This window comes from Mucor mucedo (genome assembly GCF_025094135.1).
Source record: "Mucor mucedo strain NRRL 3635 chromosome Unknown EV154scaffold_129, whole genome shotgun sequence".
Taxonomy (NCBI): Eukaryota; Fungi; Mucoromycota; class Mucoromycetes; order Mucorales; family Mucoraceae; genus Mucor; species Mucor mucedo.
In genome coordinates, this window is record NW_026252413.1 from 18,594 (window position 1) to 35,918 (window position 17,325).

Consider the following 17,325-nt stretch of genomic DNA (forward strand, 5'->3'; position numbering starts at 1 on the left):
TAGTTCCAGGAACTCTTACAAAACTAGTTACACATCGTCCGGGGTGGATTCAAAAGCGAGTAAAGAACGGTGGATGGTCGTAGCTGTTTGAAACTAGTCGACACGCTTTTGGTCATTATGCTTGCATGGGAGATAATGACGTAAGTAGTTCAGTACCCGGATGACTCTTGTTAGAGCTTTGCCTACGTTTGTTTACGTCTACGCTAGAGATATTGCATACCACATAGGCAGCCAAAGAGTGTCATCCTTCTAGACAGCTACCTCTCTACACGGAGTGTTAACCTTAAAGCCAATACTCGTCCAGGTGCGGCTGCTACGACTCAGACGCTAGGGTAAAAAGCATCACCCCAACATGATGTAGGGGGTATTTAGTCCTGATGACTCTCATGTTACGTATTGTGGGCAGGTAATATGAGGGTTTATTAAAATTCAGGTTCTCTGTATTTGAAGATGGTTTATCGGAACAACTCTTTGGGCCAGGATGTGCTTCCACCTTCTCGTGGTCTGGCCTGTTAACCGACTATTTATGTTGAGAACTAGGAGAAGCACTTAGTATAGTTAATATTCCTATAATCATAAATAAACAAATGAATGGGGGTTTTTTCCCCTTTAGCTTTATCATAATTAATTCATCATTTATATTCGAAAGAGATACATGCTTATCACGAGATAAATTGCGGGAAAGAAGTAACTACTGGACCAAAGGATAAGACAAATGATCATAATCGTAAATGTCCAGTAATATTGTGTGTAAAAAAAACCTTTGAGATAGGTTGGACAATAAACAAGCTCAATAGCGTGAATATTCATATTGGGTTATGGAAAGCACAGAAAACTACTCTTTTTCCTGCATCACTAATTTTCATGTCACAAGAAAGACCACAAACTACAAGAGAAATTCCAAAAAAAATATCTTAATTGCGAGTGACTTTTGATTTTGGCTTCGCTGCTGTTTCACTTTAATAAAATTAACTTATAAACTAAAATGGGCCTTAGCAAAAGTAAAAAAAGAAAAATAGAAGAAGCTAATATTCGGGAAAAATGGTTATATGACGCTATGGAGGAGAAGGAGCGTAGAGAAGAGGAATTAACAAGATTTCGGCCCCTACGCATTCCTGTCCATAATAGAAGCTCCCTCAATGATATTGCACCCGAGATTACTGCACCCGAGACTACTGCACCCGAGACTACTGCACCCGAGATTACCAGCGATGTCATTGCCACTACCGCTGATGACAATAATAACGATCCCGATTGCCATGTCGATCTCAGTGAGAAGTTTGATCTTCAGGCTGATGGTAATGAGTGTGACGATTACTCTGAGATACCAATTCTTACAGAACCACCATCACCTGCATCAAAATTATTTCCAGACAACTTGATCTTTAACACAAAGAGCAAAAAAGACAAGACATGATGTTATTTGTCATTACAGGAATACCTTTTAAAATAATAATATATGTATTACAGTTGCATCTGGCTTCCAACTGAGCGCATTGACAACATTACAGCTCGTTGTAATAAAGAATCTATCAATGGATAATAGTAGTTTTTCTATCATTTCTTTGTCATATTTAACACCATCAAGGTTTTTTTTGGGATTTGATTATGATCAAAAGTAGATTTTCACAAGCAAGTCACTGTAACGAGCAAACAAATTAGAAGGGTGTTCGAGTGTAGGAGTTCATAATTTGACACTTCTTCTTGGGATTGTGGCTGCACTGAGAGCACAACGACGGCTAATTAAATAAGCGGAGTATATCACTGGTTGAAAAATCCTAAGACTGCTGCACTTTTTTGTATAGACATCTATACTTAATTCTCTTAATATTGAAAAAAAAAATCAAGTCATTATATAAAATATTAACCATAATGTAAATATAATATGCTTCTTTAGACATACTCTCACTCCCTACCTAATTTTTTGGTACCGAATGCAGGCAAATGAAACTCCAGAGCTTGTCACACCGAAAGCAAAAAATAAACTGTTGTGTCCAAATAGTTTTTCCTCTTCAGTAAGATAACCACGTTGTAAGATATAATGCTGGATGCAATACGTACATTTTTGACATTGAACAGCAGTCGAACTTTTTCTTTGGGTGACAAAGCCAAATTTAAACTATATGTGTTTCTTTCTCCCTGAAAACTACAAGACCATAAACATGATTACTGTTTTTTTCTTAACGTAAAAAAAATGCAGCATTAAAAATATCAATCTTTGTTGTTGTCGTAGTTTATCAGATAGGAATTGCCTTTTGATATCAATGGGATCAGTTCTTACAATGCGTGTAAAAGTTACCTTGTTCACATGCCTACATTAACATATATAGAATGTGCATGGAATTCAAAGCGCGAATTACTGAGAGGGAGCTCACTCGTTTTTCACTGTTATTGCCTGCAGCAAATCTGCTTAAATTCTCCAAATAAGGGAAAATAATAAAAGAGGAAATAGGACTGGCATGTTTTTTAATATGATGGGCATCTGATTGCTCAGCTATTTAATTGAGATGCAAGGGAATGATTGGATTACCTTTCCGCGATACCATTGGAAGAAAAGCTGCAAGTATTCGATCGACGAGTGGCATATTGGGTAATATCCGTTAAATCTGAGGTCGTACAAAAACGTTACCATTTATTAATAGGATTTTTCTTTTTTTTTTCACCAGTTAAAAAAGTCGATTACCCCCGAGGCTCAAAGTTACATGTCGCACCGGAAAACCCCATTGCCAAAGAAGAGATGAGTGAACGTTCTAGCCCTACATTACTGCCAAAATAAAAATAATAGAAAATCCTTTTTTTCCTTCTTCTTTCATTTTCTTTTTTCAATTTTTGTATATTTTTTATTTATCTCTTCCCTTTGTTTATAAATGGCCCCGTTGGCTTTGAGCATAAATTCATCGACTGCTATAGTCGATGTTTGCTTCTCGAACGATTGTATAAAAACAGCATCCAGTATACTCCAGTCTATCGACATGAACATTGATCCATGCTCTGACTTTTACCAATACACCTGTATGAGAATGACTAAACGCTAATTTTATAATTTTTCATACTGAACTTTTATTCTCCTCATTCTAGGTGGTAATTGGATCAAAGACGCGGTAATTCCTGAGGAATTAGCAGGTAATAAAATATGATTTGTCAACAATGTCTTTTACTTAATAGAATTCTAGGCTTCGGGATTTTGGAAGTAGAATCAAAAAGACTGAAAGACAAGTTACGAATGATTTTAGATGGCACATATAAAGATTTATTGAGCGCCACACTATCACGATCCAGTTTTCAAGTGGAGCATGCAGATGATATCAAGATTGACAAGAAGAACTTTGGAATTATTCAAGACTATTATAACTCGTGCTTAGATATAGAGATAAACAGTGATAATGTTCTTTCCAGTTTCTTTCAGGATCTCAGTCAATTAAAATACGAAGAAGAATTCAGCCAGCAACAAAATCTCACTTTTCATATCACACCCAATATAATGACTATTTTGACTTACCCGAAATCTTCGGATAGCATCATTATTGAAGTGGGAGGTTTGTTTTCAATGGAAATCTCTCCCGATGCTATCGATAAAAAAATTATGTCCATTGCTTTATACCCTCCAAGCGAATTTAATGACCTGTATGTCGCACCATTCCAGGATGAAGGCTCGACAAAACTATTTGGGCTGGTTTCCTCTGTATTCGGCATGAAAAACTCAACAGCGCGAGACAGAGACAGGCTTAGTTACTTGATGGAGTCAGGTTTAGAAGCATTGTCAGACGACAAATTATATACCTTGGTGGAAGATGCGATAACTGTCCAACAAAGGCTGTTTCAATTAACCAATTCTGAGTAAGACAGTTTTTTATTTTATTTTGTAGATGAAACTCATTAGATTCTCCTCCCTCTCCCCTTTTTTTTCAATAGAGCCGAAGAGCTGACTTATAACTTCACCCTTGATGAAATTGATGAAATATTCCCGTTTGTTGCTTGGCTTGATATCTTTGAAGCCAATATACCCAAGGGCCGCGACATGGCCAACCTTACAATTCAAATAAGCAACATTGAATACTTTAATGAGCTAAATTACTTTTCGAATGTTGACGATCCCACACGCACTTTAAACAAGGACGCAATCCAAAACTATCTTATTGTCCACAAAATTCACCACGAGGCACCTAATTTAGACCCTGAGTTGCGTATGCTAATGCCTGATACGCCTTTTCAAACAAGGTCAAGCTTATGTGTTGACAAGTTGCACGAAAATTTAGGTCTTTTGACGGGCAGATTCTATGCAATGATTGCATCACACGGTGAGTCGGATCGACTTAGGTTAGAGTCAATTGCGAACAACATAAAAGCTTCCCTTGGCAACAGGATACAGCAAGCCGATTGGTTGGATGAACCGACAAGAGAATCCGCTATAAAAAAGGTATTTTCTGATTTATTAAACTAAAGATGAAACTAATTTTTTTTTAAATTAGCTTAATAAAATGAGCCAGTCTATATCTTATAGTGTCAATTCGCCTGATGAACGTTCTCCACGAGATATGCATGCTTACATGCGTGGCTTAAAACAAAATGGCGACAGCTTCTATGAGAATGAAAAGGCAGTGACTACATGGACACTGCAAACATACTGGGATACGTTATGCAGAGAAATGAATCCTAATGAATGGATTGGTATATCAACACCTCAGGTTGTCAACGCCTTTAATTTGCTATCTAAAAATAACGTAAATGACAAACAAACAAATTATAAGGAAAAAACCTAATATCTTGGCGTTCTTTTAGATTGTTGTTAGTGTAGCATTTGCCCAAAAACCTAATTATGATCAAAGTTACCCGGACTACCTCAATTACGGTGGAATCGGACAAACACTTGCTCACGAGTACTCGGTAATACATAAACAAATAATTTCACGCTTGTTTATATTGTTCCTGACAATTTCCTGAAATAGCATGCATTCGATGATTACGGTTCTCAATATGATGAAATTGGAGCAGAGCGAAACTGGTGGTCCGAATCAACAAAAATGAAATATGCCGAAAAGACCCAATGTTTTGTTGACCAATACTCAAAAGCAACAGTTGTTGACGAAAATGGAAAAAAATACTCGATCGATGGCTCTGTAAGTACTTTGTACCATGTATACCATAAAAGAACTTTCATTTACCTTTTGTCATTGTAGTTGACTTTAGGAGAAAACATCGCTGACAATGAAGGTCTATCAGCAACCTATGATGCCTATTTAAAATCAAAATTAAATGGGAAAGGCTATAACCCTATTCTTCCTGGTTTACAACAGTTTTCTTCAGAAGCACTTTTTTTTATTAATGCAGGCCGGTCATTTTGTTCCAAACCATTGAGGGGTACCATTAAAGACTCGGTATATATCCTCTTTTTAAAAAAACCAAATCCCATTGTTACTAACAGAAAAAAAATTAAATAGCTTGCGGATGAACACGCACCTGATTCTATACGAGCAAACAAGGTGTTTCAAAACAATGTGGATTTTGCTAAAATATTCAATTGCCCGGTTGGAAGCAAGATGAATCCCATTACCACCAAGTGTAAAATATGGTAACACAATAGAACTATAATTTTTTGTAAATAAATCATCGCCACATATATTGCATATCACATTCAAAAGTTTTTTATTTTAATATTGGACATAAAGGATTGATGGTTGCACCCGGATATGAATTTATGAATGATCTACGGTTCCGACGAAACTGGGCCTATACCTTATCAGTTTAGCTAGATTTCAATCGTGCAACATTTTCTAACTAAATAAAGCCATTTGATAGCTGGTGGCACTGATGATCAATTAATATTAAAAAAAAAAAAAAAAAAAAAAAAGGAAGAGAGCTTTCATTGAATACCAAATAATCAAAAAATAAATTTTAATCACAGAGGCGTGAAAATATAGGTGGGTAAAACATTTTTTTTAGGGCAATATACACAAGAGAGCAAAATCGTCCCTGTGAGTATACAGCCATACACATTTATGTTTCGTATCAATGAGCTTTTGAACTGCGTGTCTCACTCTACTCAGGGTATCTCTTTGACTGATGCCAGTAAACTCCAGTAGTTTCTTGTATCCATCGTCTTGCCAAAAGTTGTACTCCACCATCTTTCGGACGATTTCCTTTGGTAAATCAAATGCAATTACTTGAATATCTTTCTTAAGCCCTTCCATAATGGGTGAGAGACGATTGATAGCTTTGTCGATTAAAACTGTTTTATGCTTGTGCTTCATCTTCGTACGCTCTTTACCACGGCCTTCTGTAAAGACAATATTGACATCGTAATTGGCCTTTTGTTCCATGCCTTCACTTTTTGACAAGTCATGAGAGAAGGGGTCATTTCGCACTAAAGAAACCTGTCAGTAAAAACATGTGTGAAATAAATAAATAAAAAAAAACTAACCTGAATCTGATGTATCCTTTGACTTTAAGTCATGTTTGCTCTTTACTCTTGCCACAGAATCTACTCTCATCTGTTCACTAATCTCGTTGGATAACCAAATACTGAGATCCGATTTACTCACTTCAGTTTCCGTACGACGCAAGACATCCTTCACTTTAACAGCGGTAGATGAATCACTACTTGATTTGCTCTCTGAACTTTTATGTTTGATGATTACGATCCAATTTATACTCGCCTTCTTACATAAAGAAACCAATTCTTCTGGTGTTAAATAATCGCCATCATTATATTGAAATTCTGCACGAATACCATGATTCCATAACTCTTTAACAATTTCAAGACGTTCTTGGATAAGGACTTTACCAAAGCTAGCAACATAGACATCGGATCGTTTCGGTGCCCAAAGACCAAAACTTCGCATTTTTTCGTTCTTGGCTTTCATAAGATATTTTACTTGCTCTGACTGGTGCATATCCAAATGACGAATAAGCTTTTGCACCGCGATATTGACACCGACGGCGCGTAGTTTACGGTTAGCTGTGGCGTTGGGATGGGCAAAGTGTTGTACGAGCCAGTCGTAACGTCCTCCTACAGCCAGCACGTCTTTTCTTTTTGAGTCAATTGTATCCGCTACTGTTTCAAATACCATCCCATTCTTGTAAAAATGATTGTTGTATCTGTATATAAAGTATTAGACTGACTGTTTTTTTAAAAAGAATGATGACTGATATACTTTACACTAATAAAGGATGAAATATTATCTTGTGGTGAATGCCGATATGCTTACTCACAGAAATTAATGTACGCAAATCATTGATATGTTCCCTAAATTTCGCTTTGTGGGTCGGTGGTAATAAGCCTTCGATCTTTTTCACAATATATTCCAGTTCACCATTTACATTGAACATGGACAATTCATCTAATACGCTTCTTTGCAGGTGATATTTTAACTTGAGGATATTTCGCACCGCTGCAAAAGATGGGGCACGACCTAGACTTGAAAGCGCAACAAGCACACCTTTTCGAATATCGGGCGGGACACGACAACTATCCAAGATGATATCTGTTATTCCTGTGTGGTTGATCATGAAATAAAATCCTCCGTTTTTATAAGGTGGTAATTCTTCCAATACTTCCTCTACCACTTTTAAAACTTCGGCATCAGGGACCATAGGAGCGGTTTCCTTGTGAACGATATCAAAATCTGCTTCCAGGACTGCTTCAGGTTGTCCTCCGCTTTGGTTTTCTCGATAAACTTTGTCAAAGGTAAACCTTTTTAATTCGGGAAATCCCTTTTGACGTGCAATGTATCTTGCAAAGGGTACGGTTTGATCATAGGGCAATTGGTTTAAAGCACCTTGTGAGTCCATGAGATAAACAGGATTCTTCCAGTTCCATTCATAAAGATCGTTTTTGGGTATCAGCAATGGTGCAGATACATCTATGGCTCCATGTCTGCGAAATACTTTAGTCATCTGGTCTCTAATATGATCGAAGAATACATGACTAAAGGGATCAAAGGTGGTCTCTGCATTCGTTTGATAATCATAGGTGAAATCCTTATGTCTATCGGCGGATTGGGAGAACATAGCTGTCATGAGTTTATCGTAATAAGGCGTGTTAGGGTTGGCAATAGTGCGAACACATTCCTTGATATATTCATCTTCTAGTTTGGGGGGTAAAAGATCACTACGTAGCAACTCGAAACTATTGGGTCGATCTTTGGGTTGAGGCGACAAGAGTATAGCGATAATCTTCTTTTGATTGACATAATGTGCTGGGAAGTCTTCAGGAAACTTTCCATTACGGAGCTCATTCAAGACAATCACACGTTGCATTCCGGTAGATAGATCATAGCACATTTCGAAAAAGATGATGCCAAGCGAGTACATATCCACTTTTTGATTATATCGCATCCCCGATGTCGTGCCCGTAGTAGGGTCTACCATAACCTCAGGAGATACATAGAACGTTGTACCAACACCTGTTGTCATACTTTCATCAATACCAACATGGGCACTTGAAACAGAGTAACCTGCATAGCTGGCAGATAAACTATCGGCGGGAGAGGAAGATGGGTTCGCACTAAATCGGTCATTTACACGATGTTGACTTGACAACTTAGAGAGAGCTGCACCATCTACTAAAGTTTGATTAGTGGTGGCCAGACCAAAGTCACCGATTTTAACATCATTGTTTGAATCCAAGAAAATATTTGCAGGCTTCAAATCACGATGAATCATGCCTTGCGAATGGATATGCACCAAGCCTTCCAAAATCTGACGAAATAAACGCCAAGCTTCCTGCTCATCAATTCCTTCATCAATTACATCACGAAGAGTCTTTTTCTCGCAATATTCCATTTGGATGTATAGGACTCGTGTGCGACATTGATACCTCTTTTGACTTTCAGAACTCTTTTCCTTTTTAAGATTTTCTAACGCTGTGCGAACTAGCTTAGGCTTCTTTGTAGATACCGTATCTGTTGTTGCTCCGTCGCTCTCTGTTGTCTCTGCAGCAAAGGAGATAAAATCATTATCGTCATCGTCATCAATTCCTTCATACGGTGTCGAATCTCCATCCTCATCATCATCCTCACTGGAGCTCTCGTCATCGTCGTCAAATTGAATAGCTGAATAACTTTTACTTTTACTTTTAGACTGTTGATCTACAGAAAGAAAATCATGCTGTTGTTGTTTATAAGCACTGACATCTCCATCATCCTCTTCGTCATCATAATCTGACTCAGATTCGGAAAAACTCTCATCATCGCTGTCTTTATAACCAGATCCATCTTCATCCTCAAACCAGGTAGCAAAATATCGCACAACGTATTGATGATGCAAACTGGACAATGAGTGCACTTCTCTTAAAATTTTTCGTAAGTCCTCACTGTCTTTGGGGTCTAAACGGATCTTCTTGATAGCATAAAGGCGGCCGTCTAATCGATTGCGGGCTTTGATGACTTCTCCAAAACCTCCTTTACCTAAAAACTCGATTTCTTCGAAATCCGCTTTATAACGTGAAGTGCTTATGTTGGTTGTAACAGACGTATCCGAAATGAGTTGAACACTACTGTTGTTATTGTTGGCTAAAGCTTGATTATTGGGTGGATATATAGATTTGTTAAAGTCGTGGTTAACGGCCATGGAAGGCTCAAAAAGCTGAGGTGAAGATGGTTTTACTATATTGTTTGAATTGATGTGAGGCGCAACATTGGAGGAAAAGACAGGTGGGGCTGCTTGCTCCGCAATCATGGACTCATTATCTCCAGCAAAAAAAGGATCGTTCATGAGATCAATTGCTGTGGGTCTCTTTTTTGGGTCTGGCTCTAATATACGTCTAGCAAATTCGTTTGCAACAGGAGGTAGTTCGGAAGCAGCAGTACGCATAAATGCTTCAAAGTCGCCAAATTCCTTTGTGACGTCTACTCCCCAAAGCATTTCGATAAATACGACACCAAGACACCAAATATCGTTCTTGCGGCCATAAACTCCTGGACGTTCACGTAACTCAGGTGACGGCCATGTGTGATCTGATACTTTATTTTCTCTGTCCTCCGATTCCACCAGGAAATTGGATTTATTTAAATCTATACAAAACGTTATGTACCCCCTTCTGCATTTGGTTTACTTGAGAAACATACCATGTAATCGTTTGTTGTAACTGATATCAGCTAGTTTCACAGACTGATTATTACTGCAAAAAATACTATTGGATCGGATATCTAGAGAAAAAAAAGTTAGACGATTCATGCAAGTTGCGAAATAAACGGAAAGTTTTACCTTTGCACACAAACCCATTTAAATGAATATGATTTAAAGCCCACAATAATTGCTTAATGTATTTTCGAATGATCGCCAGCCGTAATCCGCCGCCACATTTTTTTAACAAGTCGTATAGACTACCACCCTGTTCATATTCCATCAAGATGTGTAAAATCCATGAGTTTCGATCCATTCTTGTACGATCTAATCTAGCATCGTATATACTGACAATATGAGGGTGTTGAATTGATCTCAAACGATCAAGTTCTCGTTCGATATCTTGTAGTTTGCGTTTGCCTGCTTGTGTGGTATAATAAGAGCCTGTGACATCAACCCTTTTTATCGCCAGTAAGCATGGCAAACTCTCTATGTCTTCTGTACCACCATCTGTCAACTGGTAATTTACAGGTTGAGCCGAAAATGTTTCTCCGACAATGCCTTTACCAACACAAGGACCTATTGCCACAGTATGAAAAGAAATTATCTATAAAACATGTAAATTTCTGATCTTGTATCATATAACTAGATCTTACCTTGGATAAGGCTCCAGATTCCTCCTTAGATATAGGTAAAGTGATTTGGTTTTCAAAATGGATCAGCTTGATTTCCGTTGTATCCATAAAAGAAGAAGGATCTTCATTTAGATGTGAATGATGATAATCATCATCTACAATATCCTCACCACCATCTGTAAAACCCAATTCTTGTCGCTGTTGTCTTGCTGCCCTTGCATGTTCTCTTTTCCTTTCTAAATCCTGTTGAATCTTTTCATTCATCATATCTGATTGTACTCGTAACTCGGCTTCACGCTCTTTTCGTTTTCTATCTCGCTCTTCTAATTCCCGCTCTCGTTCTACCTTCAAGTCCTGTTCGTTTCGAATGACCATTTGTTCGTGAAGGGTGAGTTTGGATATGGCGGAAGGAGGCGCATTGTGGTTTGCCAAAAAAGCACGAACGTGATCGCTCAAATCGTACATCATTTCTTGACCTTGCAATTGCTTTGCTGTTTGTTGTAATGAGGTGGTTAACTGGCGTAGAACACCGGGTGACAGTCCACGAGGGTTAATGAGGTGAAGCTCGGGTGGTTTCATAGGGTAGGATTTGGGAAACCTAACCTTGAGATCTACTGTGGCATGTGCTTCGCTTTCTTCTACACCTAATGGGCACAGGTGAAGAATAAATTCATGATCTGGCTGAGAAACCTACAAATACATATGAAAAGAATGTTTGTCTTTTTTTTTTAAGAAACAAAAAAATTAATGTCGTCCCCATACCTTCCAGGCAGTTTTGTTGACAACTTCTTGATAATCGTCCATAAATATTGCCTGTAAGGCTTCAATTTCATTTTGTTGTATTTCTTTCAGTTCGTTAAGATCCATTGATGAGTAAAGAAAATGAAGAAGTTTACTTTGTTTTAGTGTCGGTTTATAATTTTAAGTTCAAATAGAATGGTTTTTTCAAAATGTAAAAAAAGGAAAGAGAGAAATAAAAATATATTGGTATATAGTTTTTATTTCATTTCAACTATTTTGTTTTGTGGGCTGTGTATATGTGGGAAAGAATTTGAAAGAAGAAAAAAAAAAGATATCGAAATATCAAATGGGACCCTTTTTTCCTAGCTCAATGTCATTGGATTTTCCTTTTTAGGACAGCCACTTTTATCAGAGGACAGCCAAGGTGTACGTAGTCTTAGCATAAGATTGCCACGTGAGGCAATGTCTATCCGTAAGCCATAGATGCTAGCGATTGAACTGTTCGGTCCTGGTACGAGTTCGCTCCAGTTTGATTAGGGCTGTCGATAATTGTAGCGATTGATGTATTCAACGATCATAGTTAACGCGTGAAAATAAACCATCAAATGTTCCAAACCTCTCTCGAATACCATGATACTTTGTGCAGTCCTGTAAAAAATAAAGCTACTGAATCAAAGTAAATGTGCCTCCATGAATATAAATAGTAACAGACGCAAAAAAATTATAGAGTCATAAATGTATGAAAAAGAGGTCAAAATTTCCTGTCGAGCCTGAAGCAAGCATTATTTCTGACAAGAATAATAAAAAAAAATTGGCGAACAGACAATATGCCCTCACATATTTCAACAATTGTAAATTAAAATTCTTTCTGAAAATGATAGATGCAGATACGTCTCTCAGGGATGTAACGAAAATGTCGATTTTATTAAGCAACATAAACATACGTGTCCCGCTCTTGTCTTGCAATAAACTGTTTCTCCAACAATTGTTCGATGCATTTCTTGATCATGATCACAGAAGGAGAAAATCTCGAATTGGCTTGGTCAAATATCTCTTGGATCAATTGAACATGGGGTAACACTTGTCGCGACTTCATGATACGTACAATTGCTGCTTGTAAATACATGCGTCGGTCTTCGTCGACAGATTTACGAGCGGATTGACTTTCTTGCTGACTATCACCTTGTGCTGCTGCTGTCACCTTAATCTTTGTACGTTTACTATATATCTAAAATGAGCATACAAGTACATGCATATTTTCCCTTTTATATATATATATATATATATATACCTGGTAAATGATGTGTTGACTTTGATCTCACTTGTTTGTGATAAAGGTTCGCCATTTACGGTTTCCAAAATATGCATATCGATCAATGGTTTTAAACTTCGGGTGGTATCTGCTTCTGTCAATCCAGACTGAAGTATGATATCATTAACAGCCAGAGACGTGCCTTCATTAAACAGAATTAATATGAGCATTTGGTACAAGCTCACTTGAAGTTCATAGTTCCTATCGAGATGATTGATACGGATTTCTCCTCGAGTTAAGTTCCATTGCCATAATAAACGTCTTCCGTTGTATTGATTTCCGTAAAATGTTTCGAATGATGAAATATTATTTTCAAGCTTTCAAAGGGTTATCTTAATAATAATGTATAAAAAATATACGTATGTATATAAAACCTTACCACGGTGGGTATCTGTATTTTGTTGGTATCTGGTCCTACGTCTTCTTTTTGGTTTAATGGCCATGCACCAGCTGTTAAAACGAGTATATCCATATTAACTAGTAATCCCTATAATTAGTATAGTGTTCAGAAAGCTATGGTTCTCTTTATTTTACCATGGCCCGTCAAATTCTTCTCCTTGACAAAGTTTTTGAACTTTGTATTCAAATCGCTACTAAGTGACATATCTGTAAACATCTTGTTTAATTTACTTGTATATTCCACACCGCAGATCTCTTTAAGACGATTTATCATGTTGATTTCTAGCTCCTCGGAAGAAGATGCGCCATAGATGAGACGCTTGGCCAACATTCTGGAATAAAACTTTTGGAAGACGTCTTTATCCTCAACGTATTTGAAAAGAGTTACCATCTTCATCAATCTTTCTTCTTGATCCCCTTCGTCCATATCCACTGGTTTCTTTAACCCCTTTCTCTTTGCGGTCGCAGGCTCTTTTTTACCTGCGTTCTTTTTCATCATCATATCGCAATAACGAGCTAATGTTTCGGGTCCGTTAGCAGGCAAATTCGTGCCTGCTGTGTCATTAATAATAGTTCTAAATGCTTTATCCACAGCGGCAGTAAACAAAGGGTCGGAGGAAAATACTTGTTGATTCATCTGATAATACTTCTGATGTAATGCTAGTAACTGGTCCACATAGGATTTGGGGTTCTTAGTCACACTGGATCCTAATTGCGTTACAATTTCTTTGCCTAATTTTGCAACGTAATTTTGATAAATGTCCAAAATTGGTTTTAATCCGTCTGGAATACGACTTAATAGGCTGTATGCTAGTGTGCAATCTTTTGAACATAATTGTGGCTTTAGTAAACGTGCAAACTCGTTTAACAGATAAACACTTTTACCTTGAAATCGCTCGTCTTTTAACATGATTTCAAATTCATCGATAATACGATCCTGATAGGCTGTAATATACTGAGCCTCAAATTCTTTAACGATACGTCCGTGCGATGTAGAATGACAGTACTGATTGTTACGCATGATTTCCTGTTGCAATCTATCCGACGCTCTTTGCATGAAACCACTGATACTTCCTGCTGCAATTTCTCTCGCTGCCTCAGCTTCATAATATCTTTTTGTATGGACCAAATAAGGTCTTTCAAATTCTTCAATGTACAATTGAAGTGGCTGCTCTGTGAACGAGTTGACCTGAACCAGTGAAGTAACAACAGACTTAATTGTACTATGAGGTGCATCGTCACCATCTCTGTCTTGTCGAATCAATTCAAACACTTGGTAGAACAGTTTGTTTTGGTATTTATCACGGATAGTAAAGAGAACATTGTTTTTCCATAGCAATAAAGCTAATGCTTCTACATTCTGTTTGCGGTATTTTCCAGAAGTTGCGCTATTAGCAGAGCGACTACCACCTGTATAGTTGGATGTGTTAATACGGTCCAAATAACAGCAACCACGAGACATGTATTCGGCTGCCAAAGCAAACCTTTCAAATGCACGAGCATAAGACGTGACAATGTCATCATTGGTCAGCATCATCTACATTGAAGATGGACATAAATATTTCCTGCAAAACAATTTGAAGAGGACAGAGAATATCGTATTATCCAATTACCTTGCACTCATTGGTGGTATGACCATCTATATATTCTGCAATTCCCGTAAATAATCTATCTGTGAATGGCCTTGGAATGGCAATGCACATGTCATAAACAACTCTACAGGTTCTTTATGTTAACGGAAATTTAAACAATTATTACAAAAGACATACTGATACATGGTCATTCCTTTAATCTGTTGTTGCTTTGAAGAGAAAGAATAGATGCCATTGAGCATATCAATTAGTTGTGAAAAATGTTGATCGAAATCAATGGCTTTTCTTCGCAGAGTCATTTGTTAAAGATAAATAAGAGAATAAAAGGGGGCAGTAAGCCATGCGGAACCGCTTAAAATAAGATGATTATTAGCCAATCATAATACAGCGAGAAATGCACCACATAGTTCTAAGAAAATCATGAACGTACTAAGCATAACGATTTCTTTTTAAGCACTAATATGTGAGAAGGACTATAGTTGAACATAATTTCTTTTTCTCTCATACGAAGAGTGATTTAATTGTTTCATCGTACTTTTATTTTCATAAACATTATCTAAATTAACAATGGAAGGATAAAGGATATTGAACTTAAATAAGATGTAATTTGTCTAGAAACTTCTCGACGGGAGCATTAGCTTTTTTCAATGCTTGTGCAAAGTCCCACTTGATATCATCAATATGTCTACAAAATAAAGCAAGATTAGAAAAAGCCTCACTGCCAAAAACATTAAACTTTACTTACTCAATACCGACAGAAACTCGGATCATGTCTTTTGTGATGCCATTATCCTCCTGTTCTTGATCACTCATTTGTCTGTGTGTAGTTAAAGCAGGCGCTATAACAAGTGTTTTGGCATCACCTACGTTAGCTAAATGGGACGCTAACTTAACAGATTCGATAAACACCTTAAGAGAACCCCTTATTCCAAATGTCAAAACCCCTCCGAATCCGTGCAAGTATTTTTTTGCGAGCTCATGCGAGGGGTGGTTTTTAAGACCTGGATAGGAGACCCAAGTTACATGTTCTCTGGATGAAAGCCATACAGCCAGTTCAAGAGCATTGTCGAGATGACGCTGAACCCGTAGAGATAAAGTTTCTAAACCTGCAGTACATAATTAATAAAATGATTATTTAGGTTGATATTATGCACATACCTTGGAGCAATAGGAATGATCCGAAAGGGTTATGACAGGCACCAATATCACGCAATGACTCGGATCTAAATCTATAGGTGAATGCAAGTTTTCCGAATTGATCCCAAAATTGCAGCCCATGATAACTGGCTGAGGGTTCAGTAAAATCCGGAAACTTTCCATTTCCCCAGTCGAAATTACCTGCATCAACAACTATACTTTATTGTCAACAATTGATTGCTCTTTAATATAGTTAATCTTTTTTGGGAGTATAGCACTTACCGACGCCACCAATAGTCGTGCCATGACTAAAAAAACGATTAAATTCCAAAGTCCAATCATATTACAATTTGCTTACCCTCCTATCCATTTCGTGGCAGAATGTACAACAATATCAGCTCCATACTTAATTGGGTTTACAATATATCCGCCAGCACCAAAAGTACTTGATCAATATTTGTGTTAGTATATACTTCTTAATAAAATCGCAATACTAACTTGTCAACAACAAGAGGTATACCGTTTTCATGAGCCACGTCGGCTAGTGCCCTAAAATCGGGGATTTGGAATTGTGGATTACCGATACTCTCGACGTAAATTAATTTGGTGTTTTCATCGATTGCTTTTCGGTAATCTTCGGGGTCATTACTTTGAATAAACTTAGTTTTAATGCCCAATCTTGGAAAAAGAACATTAAGCTGGTTGTAAGTACCACCATATACACTAGAGCTAGAAATAAGGTTGTCGCCTGTTTTACAAAGCGTAGCTATAGTCATAAATTGAGCAGCTTGACCTGAAAACAGTGTCAGTTGGTCTCCATCTTTAAATTTACGAAACCATACCGGAAGAGGTTGCAGTGGATAGTACACCACCTTCAAGAGCTGCCATGCGTTGCTCAAAAACATCTGTAGTAGGGTTCGAAAGCCTACATTTATGTTAACTTTACCGTAAACACAAATCAGTGCTGTATCTTACGTACCGGGAATAGACAAACCCTTTCTTACGAAATTCCATCAGGTCAGTGGCATGTTTAAAATCATCAAAAACAAAAGAAGTTGAAGCAAAAATTGGAACAGCTCGAGCTCTTGATGTCGCATCAGGGCTATGTCCAGCATGTAGCTGTAAGGTGTCGAAATGAAATCTGTGATCTTTTTCTGTCTCAGTCATTCTTTTTCTTTGATGTGGAATGAAGAAGATAAAAGAGAAAGCTTAAGCTCAACCTTCATGTTAAATATAAATGCTTTCCCACAGTCAAAAAAATAACACGCATATTTCAGGTGAAACGCATTGCTTTGTGCAACAACAAGCATATAAAAGAACAAGATGTACCTTTTTGTGCATTACGCCGAAATAAACTTAAAGCCTATGTAAGAAACAACAAACAAGTTAAATATTGTAATAATAGTTTCATCTATAATTTTTTTGTGGGCTTTGGGAATTGTGGCTC

At 37.4% G+C, this 17,325-nt stretch overlaps 4 protein-coding genes across 4 annotated transcripts; 1 reads left to right on the forward strand and 3 right to left on the reverse strand.

Annotated features, from left to right (window-relative positions):
* The first annotated feature begins 2,825 nt into the window (after positions 1–2,825).
* EV154DRAFT_450821 (uncharacterized protein) lies at positions 2,826–5,631 on the forward strand. The gene is made up of 9 exons (XM_051597223.1): positions 2,826–3,012; positions 3,079–3,123; positions 3,174–3,837; positions 3,913–4,417; positions 4,470–4,721; positions 4,780–4,884; positions 4,947–5,117; positions 5,178–5,375; positions 5,439–5,631. The coding sequence occupies exons 1-9, from the start codon at positions 2,868–2,870 to the stop codon at positions 5,571–5,573; spliced, it is 2,220 nt and encodes a 739-aa protein (XP_051452892.1). The 5' UTR covers positions 2,826–2,867; the 3' UTR covers positions 5,574–5,631.
* A 782-nt stretch (positions 5,632–6,413) lies between these two features.
* On the reverse strand, positions 6,414–11,564 carry EV154DRAFT_429024 (kinase-like domain-containing protein; the record flags this gene model as incomplete). The annotated part of the gene is made up of 6 exons (XM_051596447.1): positions 6,414–7,095; positions 7,157–10,010; positions 10,204–10,330; positions 10,520–10,669; positions 10,719–11,387; positions 11,460–11,564. 6 exons carry the CDS (start codon positions 11,562–11,564, stop codon positions 6,414–6,416), a joined length of 4,587 nt encoding a protein of 1,528 aa, XP_051452893.1.
* Positions 11,565–12,024: 460 nt separating this feature from the next.
* On the reverse strand, positions 12,025–15,049 carry EV154DRAFT_524219 (Cullin). The gene is made up of 6 exons (XM_051603179.1): positions 14,919–15,049; positions 14,035–14,865; positions 13,285–13,971; positions 13,130–13,227; positions 12,730–13,067; positions 12,025–12,658 (listed from the first exon to the last, which is right to left on the reverse strand). Exons 2-6 carry the CDS (start codon positions 14,684–14,686, stop codon positions 12,364–12,366), a joined length of 2,070 nt encoding a protein of 689 aa, XP_051452894.1. The 5' UTR covers positions 14,687–14,865; positions 14,919–15,049; the 3' UTR covers positions 12,025–12,363.
* A 181-nt stretch (positions 15,050–15,230) lies between these two features.
* On the reverse strand, positions 15,231–17,230 carry EV154DRAFT_524222 (Cys/Met metabolism PLP-dependent enzyme-domain-containing protein). Its single transcript, XM_051603180.1, has 8 exons — positions 16,858–17,230; positions 16,721–16,803; positions 16,377–16,671; positions 16,237–16,323; positions 16,161–16,186; positions 15,900–16,091; positions 15,487–15,847; positions 15,231–15,426 (listed from the first exon to the last, which is right to left on the reverse strand). The coding sequence occupies exons 1-8, from the start codon at positions 17,043–17,045 to the stop codon at positions 15,333–15,335; spliced, it is 1,326 nt and encodes a 441-aa protein (XP_051452895.1). The 5' UTR covers positions 17,046–17,230; the 3' UTR covers positions 15,231–15,332.
* Between the last annotated feature and the right edge of the window lie 95 nt (positions 17,231–17,325).

Bases quoted from the DNA above. Each gene is read 5' to 3' on its own strand.
- EV154DRAFT_524222 (XM_051603180.1), bottom strand. From the start codon at position 17,045: ATGACTGAGACAGAAAAAGATCACAGATTTCATTTCGACACCTTACAG. The intron at 16,324-16,376 runs GTTAGTATTGCG...ATATTGATCAAG, and splicing joins ATACCTCTTGTTGTTGACAA to TACTTTTGGTGCTGGCGGAT. The intron at 15,848-15,899 runs GTATGTGCATAA...TATGTACTGCAG, and splicing joins ATCATTCCTATTGCTCCAAG to GTTTAGAAACTTTATCTCTA.
- EV154DRAFT_450821 (XM_051597223.1), top strand. From the start codon at position 2,868: ATGGCCCCGTTGGCTTTGAGCATAAATTCATCGACTGCTATAGTCGAT. The intron at 3,124-3,173 runs GTAATAAAATAT...ATAGAATTCTAG, and splicing joins AATTCCTGAGGAATTAGCAG to GCTTCGGGATTTTGGAAGTA. The intron at 4,722-4,779 runs GTAAATGACAAA...GCGTTCTTTTAG, and splicing joins ATTTGCTATCTAAAAATAAC to ATTGTTGTTAGTGTAGCATT.
- EV154DRAFT_524219 (XM_051603179.1), bottom strand. From the start codon at position 14,686: ATGATGCTGACCAATGATGACATTGTCACGTCTTATGCTCGTGCATTT. The intron at 13,228-13,284 runs GTAAAATAAAGA...AGGGATTACTAG, and splicing joins GAAGAATTTGACGGGCCATG to TTAATATGGATATACTCGTT. The intron at 12,659-12,729 runs GTATATATATAT...TTAGATATATAG, and splicing joins GTCAACACATCATTTACCAG to TAAACGTACAAAGATTAAGG.